This window comes from Uloborus diversus, chromosome 9 (genome assembly GCF_026930045.1).
Source record: "Uloborus diversus isolate 005 chromosome 9, Udiv.v.3.1, whole genome shotgun sequence".
Taxonomy (NCBI): Eukaryota; Metazoa; Arthropoda; class Arachnida; order Araneae; family Uloboridae; genus Uloborus; species Uloborus diversus.
Window position 1 is genome coordinate 129,590,239 of NC_072739.1, and position 16,123 is coordinate 129,606,361.

Here is a 16,123-nt window from a genome sequence, read left to right on the forward strand (position 1 = left end):
GATAATAAGACAGAACAGAAAGAAAGCCAGAATGTCTTGAAACAGCTAAAAAACAAATTTGTATCAATAAAGTGAAACCAGAAAAAAGTTTGTGTAATTCGTGTATAGAGAAAATGGTTTCGATCTGTTTTTTTAAAAACTTATTGAGCGTAGTTTATGAAAGAAAGTAATGCAAAACCCGGAATACTTTTACATTAACAGCATAGCAATTTTTGCAGACCAACAGAAAATGATGTAAAAAACAGAATAACGTATGAAACGAACAACATAAAATCGAGGTTCCACTGTAATCCATTTTCTTAAAATTGTCTTTACCCCCATTTACTTTTTAAAGTGCATATAAGAATAAATTCAGTTGATATTATAATATCACTACTGTTAAATTTGCCTTCATTATATGCATCAAAGAAATATTATCTTTAATCCTAAGCCTGTTGCTAATATGTTTTGAAATTTTAGACTATACTTATGTCTAGCACTTGTATGTTATGTATAAGTGTGTGCAAAATCTTGTAATTATCATTTATTTAGATTTTTGATTAAAAAAATATCTATCTATCTATCTATCTATATATATATATATATATATATATATATATATATATATATATATATATATATATATATATATATATATATATATATATATATATATATATATTGTGAATATAAATCTGTATTAACGCATTGCAAATGCAATTTTCCTTATACAATAATAAAAAGAGATTTTTGAAAAATAATAATTAATAAAATAATACAATCATTGCAAAAATTAGCAATATTATTAGCAGAAGCAATATTAATAAGTTCAGTAACATAAGATTTGAAACTTTTTTTTAATATACACTCTAGTACGACTTTTTTTTAACAAATAACATGATGTTCAGTATGTTTTTCTGACATTTTTTTAAGTAAAGAGCTACCAATTTTAGTGTTTTTTTTTTTTTTTTTAAATATACTTATTATTAATATTTTGCAAATTTTGCCTCATTTAAGATTATATTATAGTTTTACAATTCTTATTTGAGATATATTATTATTACATGTATACAATTGAAGGAATATGTGTAAAAATTATGTTGTCCCCATTATATGTACTAATTTATCCATTTATTATGTTTCATATCATTGATTTTCTACTGTGTGAAATCAAAATTTACTAGCATAATGAAGTTTTTCAGGAATGGGATTTGGTTTGAGCTTGAAATATCTCTCATATAAAGCTTCAGTTAAATGAATCTGAATTTGACTACAATTTTGTGATTAACTAATGATTACTACAACAATAATGAAATAAAAGTGCATACTAGATGTATGTGATATCATTTAAAATGTTTTGCTATTTTCATTAATACGAAGGAAAATATCAAACTTATATAGCACATATTTTTTGTAGGTGAAAAAGGTTTCTTCCAACCCTAAAATTCCATTGGGTCCTTCGGGACCTATAAATCACACAGTGAAGCCAGTTCCTAGTCCAGCCCATTCTTTGCTGCCCACTCCTTCCAAAGCCATTTCGCCAGAAACGGTTAAGATCTGTGATCCTGTCCTCGATGAGGAACAAAACTCTGCCTTTCCTTTAGACCTGTGTATGAAAAAGCAGGAGCCAACTTTTGAAGTGACAACCTCTGTTCTCAGTTCTTATATTCCCAGTGTCACAACAGCAGTTGCTAAGAAGAAGCCATACCAAAATGTTGTCAGAAATGCAGGCACGAGCAACAATAAAGCTGCTGTGCCGAGGAAAAGGGGACGCAAGCCAAAGCCGAATCAGATGCTCACAAATGTCAGTGTTCCTGAACCTGAAAAGGTGCGCCAGAGACAAAGAGTTAGTCGATTTTTGATGCTATGATATTTATAATTGGTATTAAAATTATTGCTGTTTTTATAATGTGCTTTGAAACAGGTTTTTTTCTATTACAGTAACCCCTCTTTATATTCCTCTTGTCGGGTAACAACAAAAGAAGTACAATATATCTGTAAAACTTAAGAGCTTTTATTCATTAACAACGTAAACATCAAAAACGTTACATCACTTAATCATCAAACGTAAATCTCTTTCTCAAACCCGATAATTCCGAAAAACATCCAACGTCTTACAAAAATCGTAATTCCAATCCCCATCGTTGCCATTCTCAATAACCCAAGTTCTTGCTTACAATCGGCCATCCTACAATCTAGTCGTCCACGACCTAGAGTATATAGTCTTGCAAGTGAATAGGCAACTTCTTGGCTCTTTGCTTACGGAATGTATATACTTCGTCGTTCATATGCTGTGTAGTCTCATCAGTCTCGGGAAACGGGGAGATGAGTTCGCTCGACGGTAACGGTTCGCTAGCTTGTAATTCATCATCTGAATTGCTGCACGTCACATTGTCTAGTGTGCTATCTTCTTCGTTCACAATGTGAAATAGTTTGATTTGTGAAGCGTGTGCAGTAGTCGTATGTGGCCGCCTTTTGCGCCCTTGCCCTTGTGTTCGGAAGTCCGCAACTTGATACACATCTGATGGTAGGACTTTAATTATTGCAAAAGGACCCCGGTACTTGACTTGAGTTTTAGTGCTACTTCCAGTACATTCAGGCGCTCGTTTTATCACAACCACATCGCCAACTGAATACTTATAAGCTTCGCAATGACGTTTGTCAAAACCATGTTTCATTTTCTTCTGAGCTTTCAAAATGTTTTCCCGGGCTTCTTCTCGGAGTGATTCAGGTCGTGAGTATTCATCGGAATCAGGCAACAAATCTTTTGGAAAATCTCCAAGCTTCACTGGTTTAAAACCGTATAACAGTTCAAAGGGTGGTTTACCTGTCGATTTGCTTGGGGTCCAATTTATACACCGTTGAACATCAGATAGCGTTTTATCCCAATCTTTCTGAGAATCCTTTCGAACAGCTGACGATATCATTGGGATAAGAACACGATTTATTCTCTCGACTTGACCGTTTGCTTGTGGTCTTTGACTGCAATTCAATGTATGTTTTATACCATACTTTGAACAAAACTCTTCAAAACTATCTGACTTGAAACATTGTGCACGATCTGTTACCACACGATTAGGACTTCCAAAATCATTTATAAATTCTTCAAAGTGTTTTAAAACACATTTAGATGAGCAGCTGGAACAAGGACGTAAACGTACAAATTTTGTCAAGTTATCAACAAATACCAAGAGTTCGTTATTGCGATTTGAACTTAGAACAAAAGGACCCAGAAAATCTAAATGAATTATGTCAAATGGTCGTTTTCCTGGTGGGATAGGGTTTAGTTTTCCTTGAACTTTTCCTGATGGAATTTTCGCAAAGGCACATGTTACGCATTGTCGTATATGTTGTCTAATGTAGCTGATCATCTGGGGAAACCAAAACTGTTGAGATATTAAAGAGACAACTTTATCTACTCCAAAATGTCCAGTAAAATCATGAAATCGTACAGCAAGATACTTTCGCATCGACTTGGGCATTACGAATTGTTTTCTTTTCTTCCCATCTACAATTGGCACATGGTATAAAATGCCGTTGATAAGTTCAAATTTGGCATCAAGATTCTTCTGCTTGTTCAGTTTAGGGTTTTTCAACATTTCAATAATAGCTTGCAGTTCCTCATCTTGTGACTGTATCAGGGCAACTTTGTCCTCTTCCGTAGCAATGTATAACACTATAGGCTCCGACTGATTATCGTTTCCCTTGTCTTGCCTACACTGATTTTCATCATCAGCGTTTTCAATTGGAGCACGACTTAGGGCATCCACATGCAGCATTTGAGATCCAGGTCTTTGTTTTACTTCGTAGTCAAATTCGCTCAATTGCTCAGCCCACCTGGCAATTTGTGGTTTTATATTTCTTTGACTGTTCAAATAAGCTACTGCAGAACAATCCGTAACTAGTGTGAATCTGAGACCAAGAAGCAAGGGTCGAAGTCTATTAACGGACCAAACTACAGCTAATAATTCTAATCTGCTAGAGTGATACTTTTCTTCATCTGTGGTTGTTCTCCGACTAACACAGTAAACAAGATGTAACAAATTATTTTCCTCCCGTTGAAGTAACATACCCGCCAATCCCAATGAACTTGCATCAGTGTGAAGTTCAGTTTCATGACGTGGATCAAATAATTTCAAAACTGGCTTTGACGTTAATATTCTACGAAGCCTCTCAAATGCTTCTTGGTGCCTATAATTCCAGAGAAACGATTGGCCACTCTTCAATAATAGAGTAAGTGGAGCAGCAATGGAGGCATATCTTTTAATGAATCGTCGAAAGAATCCTGTCAGTCCTAAGAATCGGCGTACTTCTTCCTTAGACTTTGGTACAGGAAATTCAGAAATTGCAGAGAGTTTTCTCGGTCCAGGTCGAATACCTTCTCTGGTCACAACAAATCCCAAGTATTCAACTTCAGACATTCCAAACTCACATTTTGATAATTTCAGAGTTAATCCTGCATTACTTAAACGTTTAAGCACTTCTCGCAGTTTAATCATCATGGTTTCAAAATCTAAGCATCCAAAAAAAATATCATCCACGAAACACGATACACCATTCCACAATAAATCTCCCAAAGCTAGCGACATACACCGTTGAAACACGGAAGGACCATTCGCTAAGCCGAAAAACATACGTGTTGGTTCAAAATGCCCATCGGGAGTCGTAAATGCTGCTTTTCGAGAGGATTCATTGTCCATTGGGATCTGGTTAAAACCTTGGCAAGCGTCAAGTATGCAAAACAAATTATAACCAGATAGTTGATCGAGCAAATCATCAAGGCATGGTAAGGGGAATTTATCTTTGACTGTTTGAGAATTTAATTGCCTGTAATCGATTACCATCCGATATTCCCCTGTTTTTTTCTTTACTAGCAAAACTGGACTACTATATTCGGAAGAGCTGTCTCTAACTATTCCTTGTTCTTTTAATTCTTGAATAATATGGCGTAACACTTCCCGTTCATGATGAGAAGCACGATAAGGTGAGCGAGCTACAGGTGAGCTACCTGGTTTTTCAGAAATACACATCAATGTATTATTGACGCATCCAAGTTCATCCGGTTTTAGTGCTATGCATGCTCTGTATTCATTCAATAAATTGCAAATTTCCTGTTGTTGTCGAATGTCTATACAAGGGCCGACTTTAATGTCTTCACGTGTAATCTTTTGCCTAATGACTTCTTTTGCCATCAAAATATTAATTTTTCTACTGTCTTCTACTGAATCAGTTTCATTAGGGATTTGGTCAATCTTGAGAGGCTCAGGTTGTAAAATCCCTCTTTTAATAACGTGATTTTTTTTGAGATGCATAGTTTGGTAACTAAAGTTGGCGACTGGTAGTATTGTTTTACCACCATCAAGGTAAACTGCTGTTTCAAGATCTTCACTTTGATCCTTAACTGACACAATTCCATTTTTCTGATCAACGTTGCTTACTACATGGATTAATTGCACCGTACGGGGTTGTATTTGAACAGGTTCGGAAACTCTGAATACAACTTTTTCTGGGACTTCATCGACTTCGATATTGCACATCTTCGTAAACTCACTGATGTGAAACAGTTTAGACATTCCCTGCTTTCGAACCATGACTAAATCGGGAAAACCTATAATGTCATTTCCAATGAGAATATTAGGTCCCTCAAAAGTGCCATCGGACACCACATAAAGCTTGACATCTGTCAAATGTACATTGTCCACTGTTACTTGTGCTGTGACTATTTTAAAAGACTCCGTAACTCCACCGATACCCTGTATGTTGGTTGAAATTTTACTTAAGATGATCGCATTTATTTTAGTTACAAATGTTTCTTTAATCATTGATATGTCTGCTGCGGTATCCATGATTGCCTCCGTAGTGATGCCGTTAATAACGATAGTCTTAGTACTTACGTTTCTGTCCGAAGGATTCGAATGAGAAATGTTCACTAGAGGAGAAATAGAGGGTTTTTGTGGACAATCCTTTGTTCCATGACCTTCCATTCTACACCTGGTACACAACTTGGGTCGTCTCAATTTTAGACAGTCACGAGAAAAATGTCCCTTTTCATTGCAGTTATAACATACTATGGATTCTGTAGCTCTAACACGCGAAATGTCTTTATTCCAACTTTCGTTTGAAGTATGATTCTTTCTCAAAATAAACTCTGGACGGTCATTCACCTGAAGTTTACCCTTAAAAGAATTGTCCAGTTCTATGTATTCATCTATCTTATTAGTCAATTCAATTGGTGTATTTAATGATGACCATGTACTCAAATAGTAATCTCTTACTGCAGAAGGAGCCACCTCTTTGATACGATCAGAGATTATCAGTCCTTTTAAGTCGTTCACACTCTCAATTTTCAGTCCTGTAGTCCATCCGGTAAAATATGTTTCTAACTCATAATAATATTCACGCCAGCTCTTTCCATCCTTAATCTTATGTGAGTAAAATAGTTGTCTGAACTTTTCGGGACTTAATTTATATCGCTTTAAAAGCAAATCTTTCACGTAAGCATAATCTTCGGCATTTTTTCTGGTTCTTTCAGAATTAATTCAACAATATCACTTGGCAATACTCCAGTAAGACACGCCATCCACAATGTCGATTCCATTTTAACTCGCGTCATCACTTTTTCGAAATGGACAAGATACAACCCTATGTCGTCGTTAATTGAATCGAATTTTCTTAACTGAGCTTGCCAATCCACCTTTGGTAATTCTGACACTGTGCTGCTGGTAATAGTCTTTGCTTCTGACTCTAATTTCTTTAACTGAAGTTCGTGTTGGCGCTTTTCGCGCTCAATTTCATGTTGGCGCTTTTCTCGCTCAATTTCCTTTTGGTACTGGAGCTGTTCCCTTTCAAATTCCTGTTGGCGTTGCAACTTTTCAATTTCCTGTTGGCGCTGTTCATTTTCATGTTGGCGCTTTTCCCGTTCAATTTCCTGTTGGCGCTTTTCCCGTTCGATTTCCTGTTGTCGCTTTTCCCTTTCAATTTCTTGTTGGCGCAGTTCATTTTCATGTTGGCGCTTTTCCTTTTCAATTTCTTGTTGGTGCTGTTCATTTTCATGTTGGCGCTTTTCCCGTTCAATTTCCTGTTGGCGCTTTTCCCGTTCGATTTCCTGTTGGCGCTTTTCACGTTCTTCTTCACTGAGTCGTTCGACATCTAAGCTCGATATGATGCCCTTAACTATTTCTTCTTCATAATTGTCATTACTTAAGATAACTTTGATCGAACGTATAACTGTTAGGTTTTTAACATCATCTTCTCCTAACTCAGTGGCAATATATTGCAAATCTCTCTTCCTGACTCTTGATAAATAGGACATTGCTTCAAAAAAAAATTTTATTATCCCACTTCTGAAGTGTAAAACTTAAGAGCTTTTATTCAATAACAACGTAAACATCAAAAACGTTACATCACTTAATAACCCGATAATTCCGAAAAACATCCAACGTCTTACAAAAATCGTAATTCCAATCCCCATCGTTGCCATTCTCAATAACCCAAGTTCTTGCTTACATATCTGATGCAGTACATATGTGATCTAACCTAGGTCATTAAAAACAATGATTTAAGTAATTGAACTATGTACTGTAACAACAATAAATTTAAATTATTCTTGTTTTTTGGCAAACTTCTGAATGAAAGTAACAAACGATAATTCTTAGCTTTTTTTTGAGCAATCACGATTGCTTATTGTTCTCATTTGATGGTCCTTGGCGTTGTGGTTCCTTTTTCAGCTTCAACCAGGGCTGCAGCACCACCGTCCACCGGCGGCGGCGCGGCTGGTCCTGAGCACTGTCCCCCGGAATCCACTTTTGCTGGACGGTGGCGTCTATGTCCTACACACGCATGCTCATACACAGTCGCCTACGCGCGCACGCCTTTACACACATACACACGCCTACGTGCACACACGTAAGCCTACACACACACAACTATATACACGTAAGCACCCAGGAGGAGGGACATGCTTGGGCAGGGGAGCCATTTCTAGAAACAATAACTCTAACCAGTAGAGTCTTGTCGCAACTCGTGATTGCGTAAAACATAATTTGAATTCAAAGTTTCGGAATTCAAATTAGAGCTCATTGGGGAAAGTGGGGGTCACAGTTTTTTTTTCTTTTTTTTTTTATTATAAAACAAATTTAAAATACTGCAGTTTATTTTTCTTTTTTTTTTTGGTGGAATATCTATGAATGCCAAGAGGAATGAATTAGTTTGTAGAGAATTCAGAAAAACTGAACCGAAACTTGTTTTATTTTTTGTCTAAAAGTGTTGTAAAAAATTTTTCCTAGGAAATGCAATGTTTTTATTATTTTAGTGATTTTAAATTGAAAGCAAAGTTTTATTGTGTTTATTTATTTATTTATTTTTTAAGAGACGGACAAAAAGCATGATGGATCCGAATGAGCAATATAAAGAGGTGCATTTTGACGAGGGATTACTGTATCATATGTTTTATTTTTCCACTTAACACCTAGTTCTTTCCCCCCTCACACTTCATTTTTCATTGCTTTGTGAATTTGTAATTGGGGCGCTTTGTTTCAAAAGTTTCTAATTACGTTTTTTATATGTTTTACAGCACTCTATTAAGGATATTACCAGCATGTTTATGTCGCCAAAGATGGATTTGCTACCAAGTCAAGTGTCCAGTCCATCTCTACTTAAAACAAATAACTCTAATACTTGTCCAAAAGTTCACGCACCTAATACCCTTACTAATTCCAATGACATATTACCTCATCCAAGGAAAAATTTCACTTTGGACAGTTTGTTAAGTGAAACTAATGGTAATCTTGATATTTACCACCACTATCCAGACATGGAAAAAGCAATGTATCCTGGTTCTCTTTATGGGGCCAAAAATCAGAAGCCCAAGGAAAGAGTCAAAAGTAATAGCAATAGCATTAGTCGTACCAAAAAATATGAAGAGAAGATCAAAGAGTCTGAATCACCATCTCAGTTTGAAACATCATCGCCATCAGGTATTTAATTTTGTTTCCTCAGTTCTAAGCTTAAAAACTGTCAAAAAAAAAAAAAAAAAAAAAAATCGGAGTCATGAGTTTTAATTTAACTGTTTTATTTCTTCTGTTTTATGTAAATGGTGAAATGCGCAGAAATCCCCTTTTTTTTTCTTCTTTTCCGGGAAACCTGTCAGGTTTTCACAATTTATTTCTCTGATGATTCCATTGTTTGATTTCAAAATACTAACTTTTGCTATGTGCTCTTGCATTAATAAGGTAGGGAAAGTCAGTTTTCAACCTTTTTTTTTTTTTTGCTGCACTTTCATGTGGAAAAATAGCATTAAAAAAAAGTAATTGATTGTTGTTTCAAATTTTACTGCCCCCACCTTCCACTGCTACAAAATGTTTTATTCAGTTCATGAAGAATTGTTTTTTTTTTTTTTTTTGAAATTTCAGCTTGTCTTTTTTTGCTAAATTATATTTTCTACTTTTCCCCAGTTGTATTTACATTAATTATGGTTTCTACCCAGATTCAGATCCAGATGATGATAATTCTGACAGTGATGATTCGGATCAATCCCATTCAGAGGCTCTTGCTGATGGTGGCCTTTCCTATGGTAGTCATAAACGTAAAAGATCTTATAATGAAGATGGAGAAGGTAAGCCTTGAAGATTATCTATCTTTCTTTCTTTATATCTTTTCCCTCAGTCTCTCTGTAAGAAAAACTAGTTAGCGTTTACCAATTCTAACAGCTTAAAACACACTAGCTTTTAACCAAAAGTTTATTTTAAAGTGTTTGTTTTCAAAAACTTAATTAGTAGCCTTAATGTAATTAATACATTGATGTAACATCAAATTAATAAAGTAAGACTGAGCATTAAAAACAAACATTATGTATCCCAAAAGTAATATTTATCATTATTAGAAAATTCATCCTGTTCAATTTAATTAAGACAATGATAAATGATTTTTATTCAAAGTATTCAAAAGATCACATGCTGCTGCTATATAAATTAAATAGTACCAACCTTGTGGTTCAGTAGTTAAATAATTGTGCACATTTACCATTTTATCTGCCTTTTACTTACCGAAAATGTTTCTTACTTTGTTTAAAACTAAGCCATTAGTAAAAAAATCTCAAAAAATATAGTTGCTTGTATATATAAACATCTTTTGGAAGCATCTTTTTTGAAAATGGTATAGGGCTTTTAGAGAATGTTGCTCTGTACATGGGCGCCCATATGCAAAATTTTAAGAGGGGGGGGGGGGGGGCTCAGATATTGTGTAATATTTGATTATCACTTTGATTTTTTTAAAAAATATTTTCCGTATGGGTATGTAATAAATGTGTAATTATTTCAATATATATGCCAAACATGCATATAAAGAACGTGAATGAACATGAATTAACTGATTATTTATAAAAATAGTTGATTATGATAGTCCTTTGGCAATCATTTGACATTTTTCAGTGTAGTTTTTTGTATGGCATTAATTAATGATTTCTCACAGTAACGGAATCTTCCTTCACTAACAAATCAGATCTCAAAACTTTTAATGTGAATGTTTTTGATTGTGTGTCATCGATGTCGGTATCCTCGTGACTTTTGTCCTCCTTTGTCACTTCTAAAAGCCATTCTACGGTTCTGAAACCAATCACAAATTCAAAAAAAGAAAGAAAATGTCTTCAGTGACCCAAACTTGCTTATTAGCATGCCAAAATACTGTAAATTGTAAACTATCAGCAATCTCAGAAGTTCGGATTTTGAAGGAGGAGAGAACTTTCTCTGTTTGCAATGCTGTTTCTGCGCAAAGTCAAAACTCATAAATGTAAAACAAAATACAGGTGTTAAATCTTAAACTGCATATAATCAAATCTGCATAAATAAATCCTCGTAAAATAACAGTCTACTGTACAGTCAACTCTTGATAGCTCGAAAGGTCAAAAAGCCTGACTAAAACCCAGAAGTTATTGGTAGTTCCTGTTATGGGAAGTTCCTACTGCCATCTCAAGAGTTTGAGACCCAATGAAACCTTTGAGAAAAAGAAATATTCTAGTTATAAGGCTCTGAGTTATTGAGAGTTGATTTTTATGAGTTTTACTTTATTACCACCATTTTGCATAAATGAAAACTACTTGGATTGTGTTGTTTTAAAAATGCATTTTCTTTTCATTTTAGATTACCGAAATAAGAAAAAGAGAATTGTACCAGACGAAAGAGAAATCCAAATACCTCTAGAACATGGGTATTTCTTTTCTTTTCTTTTGAATCCTTGTAGTAGGGTAGACCGACCATGAATGAACTCTTAAGCACTTTTTTATTTGAGAATTCATTAAAAATTATAGTATCTGCCCCATGACAGTAAAATCACATTAAATAATTTATATATATATATTTTTTTTTTTTTTAAACCTGTCCCAGTGAATGAACAGCCCAACCAGTGGACACAAGCACAACATTTAATAGTTGTTTTCTTTCTAGAAATGAGTAGAAGAGAGTCAGTACTGCCAATTCATCTAAGAAAAATGTTTTAAAACCTTATTTTTTCCAACAAATACAAGGTGCTCATTCACTGGGTGACGTTCAGTCGCTGGCCGGTCTACCCTATTACAGTATTTTTGGTAAAAAAAAGTTTTTTTTTTATTTGTGGCTATAAAGTATTAAATATTCTTTTAAATTCTGTTAAAATTAATCCTTAAACGTTAAATGACCCCCCCCCCCCCCCTCATTGAATGAATCAAAATCCATCAAGCCGGAATTGAACTTAGTTATGTCGTTTATCCTTGTGGAAATTAATATATCTTCGTGAAACTTATGTCATGCAAAGTTGTCTTATACAGTCTTATATTTTCTCTTTCTCAGCTGGCGTCGAGAAACAAGAGTACGATGTTTTAGTAGGTCTGGAGTACGAGGAGAAGTTACTTACTATGCACCATGTGGGAAAAAATTACGAAGTTATCCTGAAGTTGAAAGGGTATGGAAGTTTTCTTGATTTTTACTCTGAATGCTATAGTGGAAAATTCTTTTTATTTTATTATCTCTGCAAAATTTATCCATGAGCAATACATTTTCAAATGCATTTTCTAGGAAAATTGTGTAAATGTTCTTACATTTTTGCTTTAATCTTGATAGCCCATGGTGACGTAACTGTTTTACAAGAAGCATTTTTCCTTTTGATTAATTCTATTGCATATTTATTTGCATTGTTTAGCCTGATTAATCTTTTTGGTGCAAAATAGTTAGATGGTTATTTCAGTTATTTTATGATATCAGAATTAATGCATGCATGTAATTATCCAAAAACTTTGATCTAAGTATTATGACCTTATATAATAATTTGAAATGTGAAGGAAAGTGTTTCAAAATAAAATAATTTTAAATCTGTTGTCAAGCTGCCCCCAAGAGTTTTTTTCTTTTTCTTTTTTTTTAAATTTCTTTACTAAAATACTTCAATATTCATGTCAATAATTTATCTTATGCATGCATTTTTAAATTATGAATTATTAGGGGTTTTTTTTCCTTTTTTTTTCTCTCTCTCTCTTTTTCCTGTTTCATTAGATACAAAAAATGAATTATTTACTATGGATAACAAAGTGTGCTAAGTTCACATTTTTTACAGAAATTACAATTATCTCTTTCCCAATGTTCAGTAATTTCTTAACAATATGAATTATGTATGCCAGTTCATTTGTATTAATAACGAAATAAAAAAATTAACATCCTAAAACTCAAACGAATTTAGCATTACAGTTTGTCTCTTTCACTGTGAATCTTACTCTAGTTCTTTTGAGTTCATGTTTGTATTTTGGTAGATTCTAAAATATTCCAATACTTCTAAGAAATATTTTTAGTGCAAAATCTTTTGTTGAAATATTTTGTATCCACAAAATATTAGTTTATAATGGATGTTTCAATTTTTCTTTCCAGTATTTGATTAAAAATGGCATAACTGATATATCAAGAGATAATTTTACATTTAGCACCAAGGTGAATATTGGTGAATTTTTAGAAAGTACTTCCTCTGGTTCCGGACAGGTATGTTTTGAAAACAGTTTTTTTTTCTTTAGTTTTTGAAAAAAGTGTTTTTATTCTTATTCACCTATTACACATTTCAGGACTATGTTTTATTGAATGAACAAGAAGTGATTGCCAGAATTGAAGAAGCCAAAGTTCGTAAAGGTCGTTTAGGTGTTCAGAACCGCAAAAGTTCCGGTGGACGATCAGCTGAGGAAGAAGAACAACAGCGTCAGTGGGAACAGAAACAAATTCAACACCACATTGAACAACAAGGTATACATTATGTGTTGCTCAAGCATCATGAACTAACATGCATCAGGATTGAATTGATGCATTATTTTAAGGAATTTAATAGCTATATTTATTGGAGACATTTATTACAAAAATTATGTTGATCGCCAATTATCATCAATTTCTCTAATGTACAGGATTATTCACAATTCCCTCTTCAGTTTCGAAGTGCTATAGTAAAACAGCTGGTGCAAATACAGCAAAAAAGAAGGTCTGAAAGAATACAGGCACGATTCAAGTTCTATTAGCATATCTTACAGGTATTCTACCATAGGCACCTATATGTGTAATTTTAGGGAAAAGCTTAGGTAATGTTTTGTTTAAAGGATTTAATTTAAAGAATGAAACCTTTACTTTCTTCTGGGGTGCGTAAAAATTTTCAGTTTTAATATTTAGACGGACTGGACTATTTTCAGGGGATTTGTATTTTTGTTTTCCTTAGAAGACAGGAGGAAATGTGTTTTCTCTAAAATACATTGTTTTAATTTTCAAAGATAATTCTGTGCAAATTAAAATTTTAAAGCAAATGCTATGCACAATTTCTTTAAAAAAATTAGCAGTTCTTATCTCTAGAGGGCAGCTGAAGTCCCATTCTGCCCACCGCTCCCCACTCCATGGGGGCCCATGTGTTCGAAGCGTGAACTCTTGGTTTCATGTCATACATCAATGTGGTAGCTCAGTTCCTACCACACACTCGATTCAGCATGGTACTGGCAACATTATAGTCCTTGTATACTTTTTTTTTTTTGTGAGAGCATATAAAAGACAAAGTTTTCATACCCGTCTTGTTGCATGGTTTAACAGAACTGTAATTGCTGACAATAGCGTTTAGTACGATGTTGAGCGAGTGTGATAGAAACTGGACAGTCACATTGATGTATAAAGGAGCGCTAAGCTATTTCAGGAATAGGGTCCCTTTTTATGTTTTTTTTTAAATGCTTCTGCTGTCTTTTCATTTAGATTGACTTCGGAGAGGGATGGGTATGAGGATAATGATGCAGTAACCCCCTTTAAGCGAGGTATAAAGTATTTCCCCAATTTGGGGATCCGAGGGTTTCTCCTCCAAGAAATATGAAAAATGGATAACAAATTCTACATTTTAAAGCTTTATAAGCAGTACTTGGGATTACATAAATATCAGGAGAAAAAATGCAAAAAAAAAAAAAAAAAAAAATTTAAGTTATACATTTTTTTGAAAATTTAGATCAATCAAAATAAAAATTGCTCATGGTTCGACAAATCATTGACAGAGAAAAAAAGCCAGGGAGGAGAAAAGAGAATGCATCATTACTTGCCCACATTGACTTTCAGTTTAGTTAGTTTTTAATCATCTCACCAACCCTCTACAAACACAACAGTGAATAAAATAAAAAATGATCAGCAGCAAAAAATACTTTAAAATAGATGTTGTAGAGATTTAAAAAATAGGTAACGAGAAAGTAACATCTTGGCCATTTGGACAATGAATGATTTTAATCACTTGATAAGAAATAAAATTACAGCTATTTTTAAAAAATTTAAGGGACTTATTTAATTATTTTCAAGGACTCAAAAACAATTAAAATTATGTATGACACATCATTTCAGCTGTCCAGTTTATAACTAAAGATTTCTCATAACAACTTTATTCAATCACAAGTAGTATAAAGAAAGAAAAAGAATAGAGGTATGATTAATATTTTTATTTGTACTAAACTGATTAACAGTATACAGTAAAAGTAAAACAAAAGCAAGCAATAACACAAGAACTTCCAAAATACTGAATTCATAATTAAATAAACAGCAAGGTATGAAACATGTGAGTCACAAAAATGTATTAAAAGCAATATACTTAAGAAACGCGAGAACTATGATTTTTGCATTTTTGAACCAGGAGGACCCTATCAAAGAGCTGAATTCTCCATATTTTGGCATAACCCTTCCCCTTGTACTTATTAGAAATTTTAAAATTTAATTTTTATAAGTACATTTTTCTCAATTTTCAAGGTTTTCAGGCATTTGGAAATGAAATTTATTGAATGAATCTTGCACTTTTTTTGGGATTAGGGGACCCCCAACAAAGCCGCAAGCCCAATCTATAATTTGTCTAGCTTATAGGTAAATCCAGCATCGCATGTAACCAAGAGATTACACATATGAGCACCTGTATGCGGTAGCGTTCATTGATTTAGGTGCCCCCCCCCCCCTCAAAAACAAAAAAATATATAAATAATTTCAACTCATTGTTATTTTGCCAGAGAGTGCCTCCTCAAACCCCATGCCAGGGGGTGCTATATTTGCCACTGTCTGTACGATTGGTAAATCGAGCTTGATTGGTTCTGTCTATCTGTATTCTTTCAAATGTTATTTTCTGCTTTGTTCGTCTTAGTTTTTTAACTATAGCTTTAAAACTATGGAGAAAGTTATGAATAACCTGTGTATGTTATTAACTGCTAATAAAAAATGCTTTAAATTCTTTTCAACTGTTTCACCATCTGATAGTGAACAAATTCGACACTTATTTTTTTGTTTGTTTGTTTTCTTAGGTATTTAAAATTTTTTACTCCTTTCCTTATTATGATTTGTTTCTTTCTTTCCTTATTTTATGATTTAAATTTTCTTATATTCTTTTGCTTGTTGATCTTCTTTTTCTGAAAACCACAGTTTGCATGATAACTTTCGGTTGGTAGTAAATACTTATTTATTATGTAGAAAAATTAAGACAGTACTATGAATCCAGGCTTCTAAAGCAAGCACAGAGGGAGCAAGCCTTAGTGGCTGCTAAAGAAGACAAGAAATCCAGAGGTGTGCATGGTTTATTTTCTTTTTTATTTGCTTACATTTACTGTTTTTTCCCCATACATTTTTAAGCTTTTTTTTTTAATTAATACTTTAGATCT

General features: G+C 33.7%; 1 protein-coding gene across 1 annotated transcript in view; it reads left to right on the forward strand.

Moving 5' to 3' along the window:
- LOC129229348 (bromodomain adjacent to zinc finger domain protein 2B-like) overlaps positions 1-16,123 on the forward strand; it is a 141,942-nt gene that overhangs the window by 97,635 nt on the left and 28,184 nt on the right. The window contains exons 7-13 of the mRNA XM_054863638.1: positions 1,397-1,825; positions 8,552-8,954; positions 9,464-9,592; positions 11,115-11,181; positions 11,799-11,910; positions 12,864-12,971; positions 13,052-13,226. Of these exons, the coding sequence (XP_054719613.1) occupies positions 1,397-1,825; positions 8,552-8,954; positions 9,464-9,592; positions 11,115-11,181; positions 11,799-11,910; positions 12,864-12,971; positions 13,052-13,226 (1,423 nt within the window). The remainder of the gene's footprint in view (positions 1-1,396; positions 1,826-8,551; positions 8,955-9,463; positions 9,593-11,114; positions 11,182-11,798; positions 11,911-12,863; positions 12,972-13,051; positions 13,227-16,123) is intronic.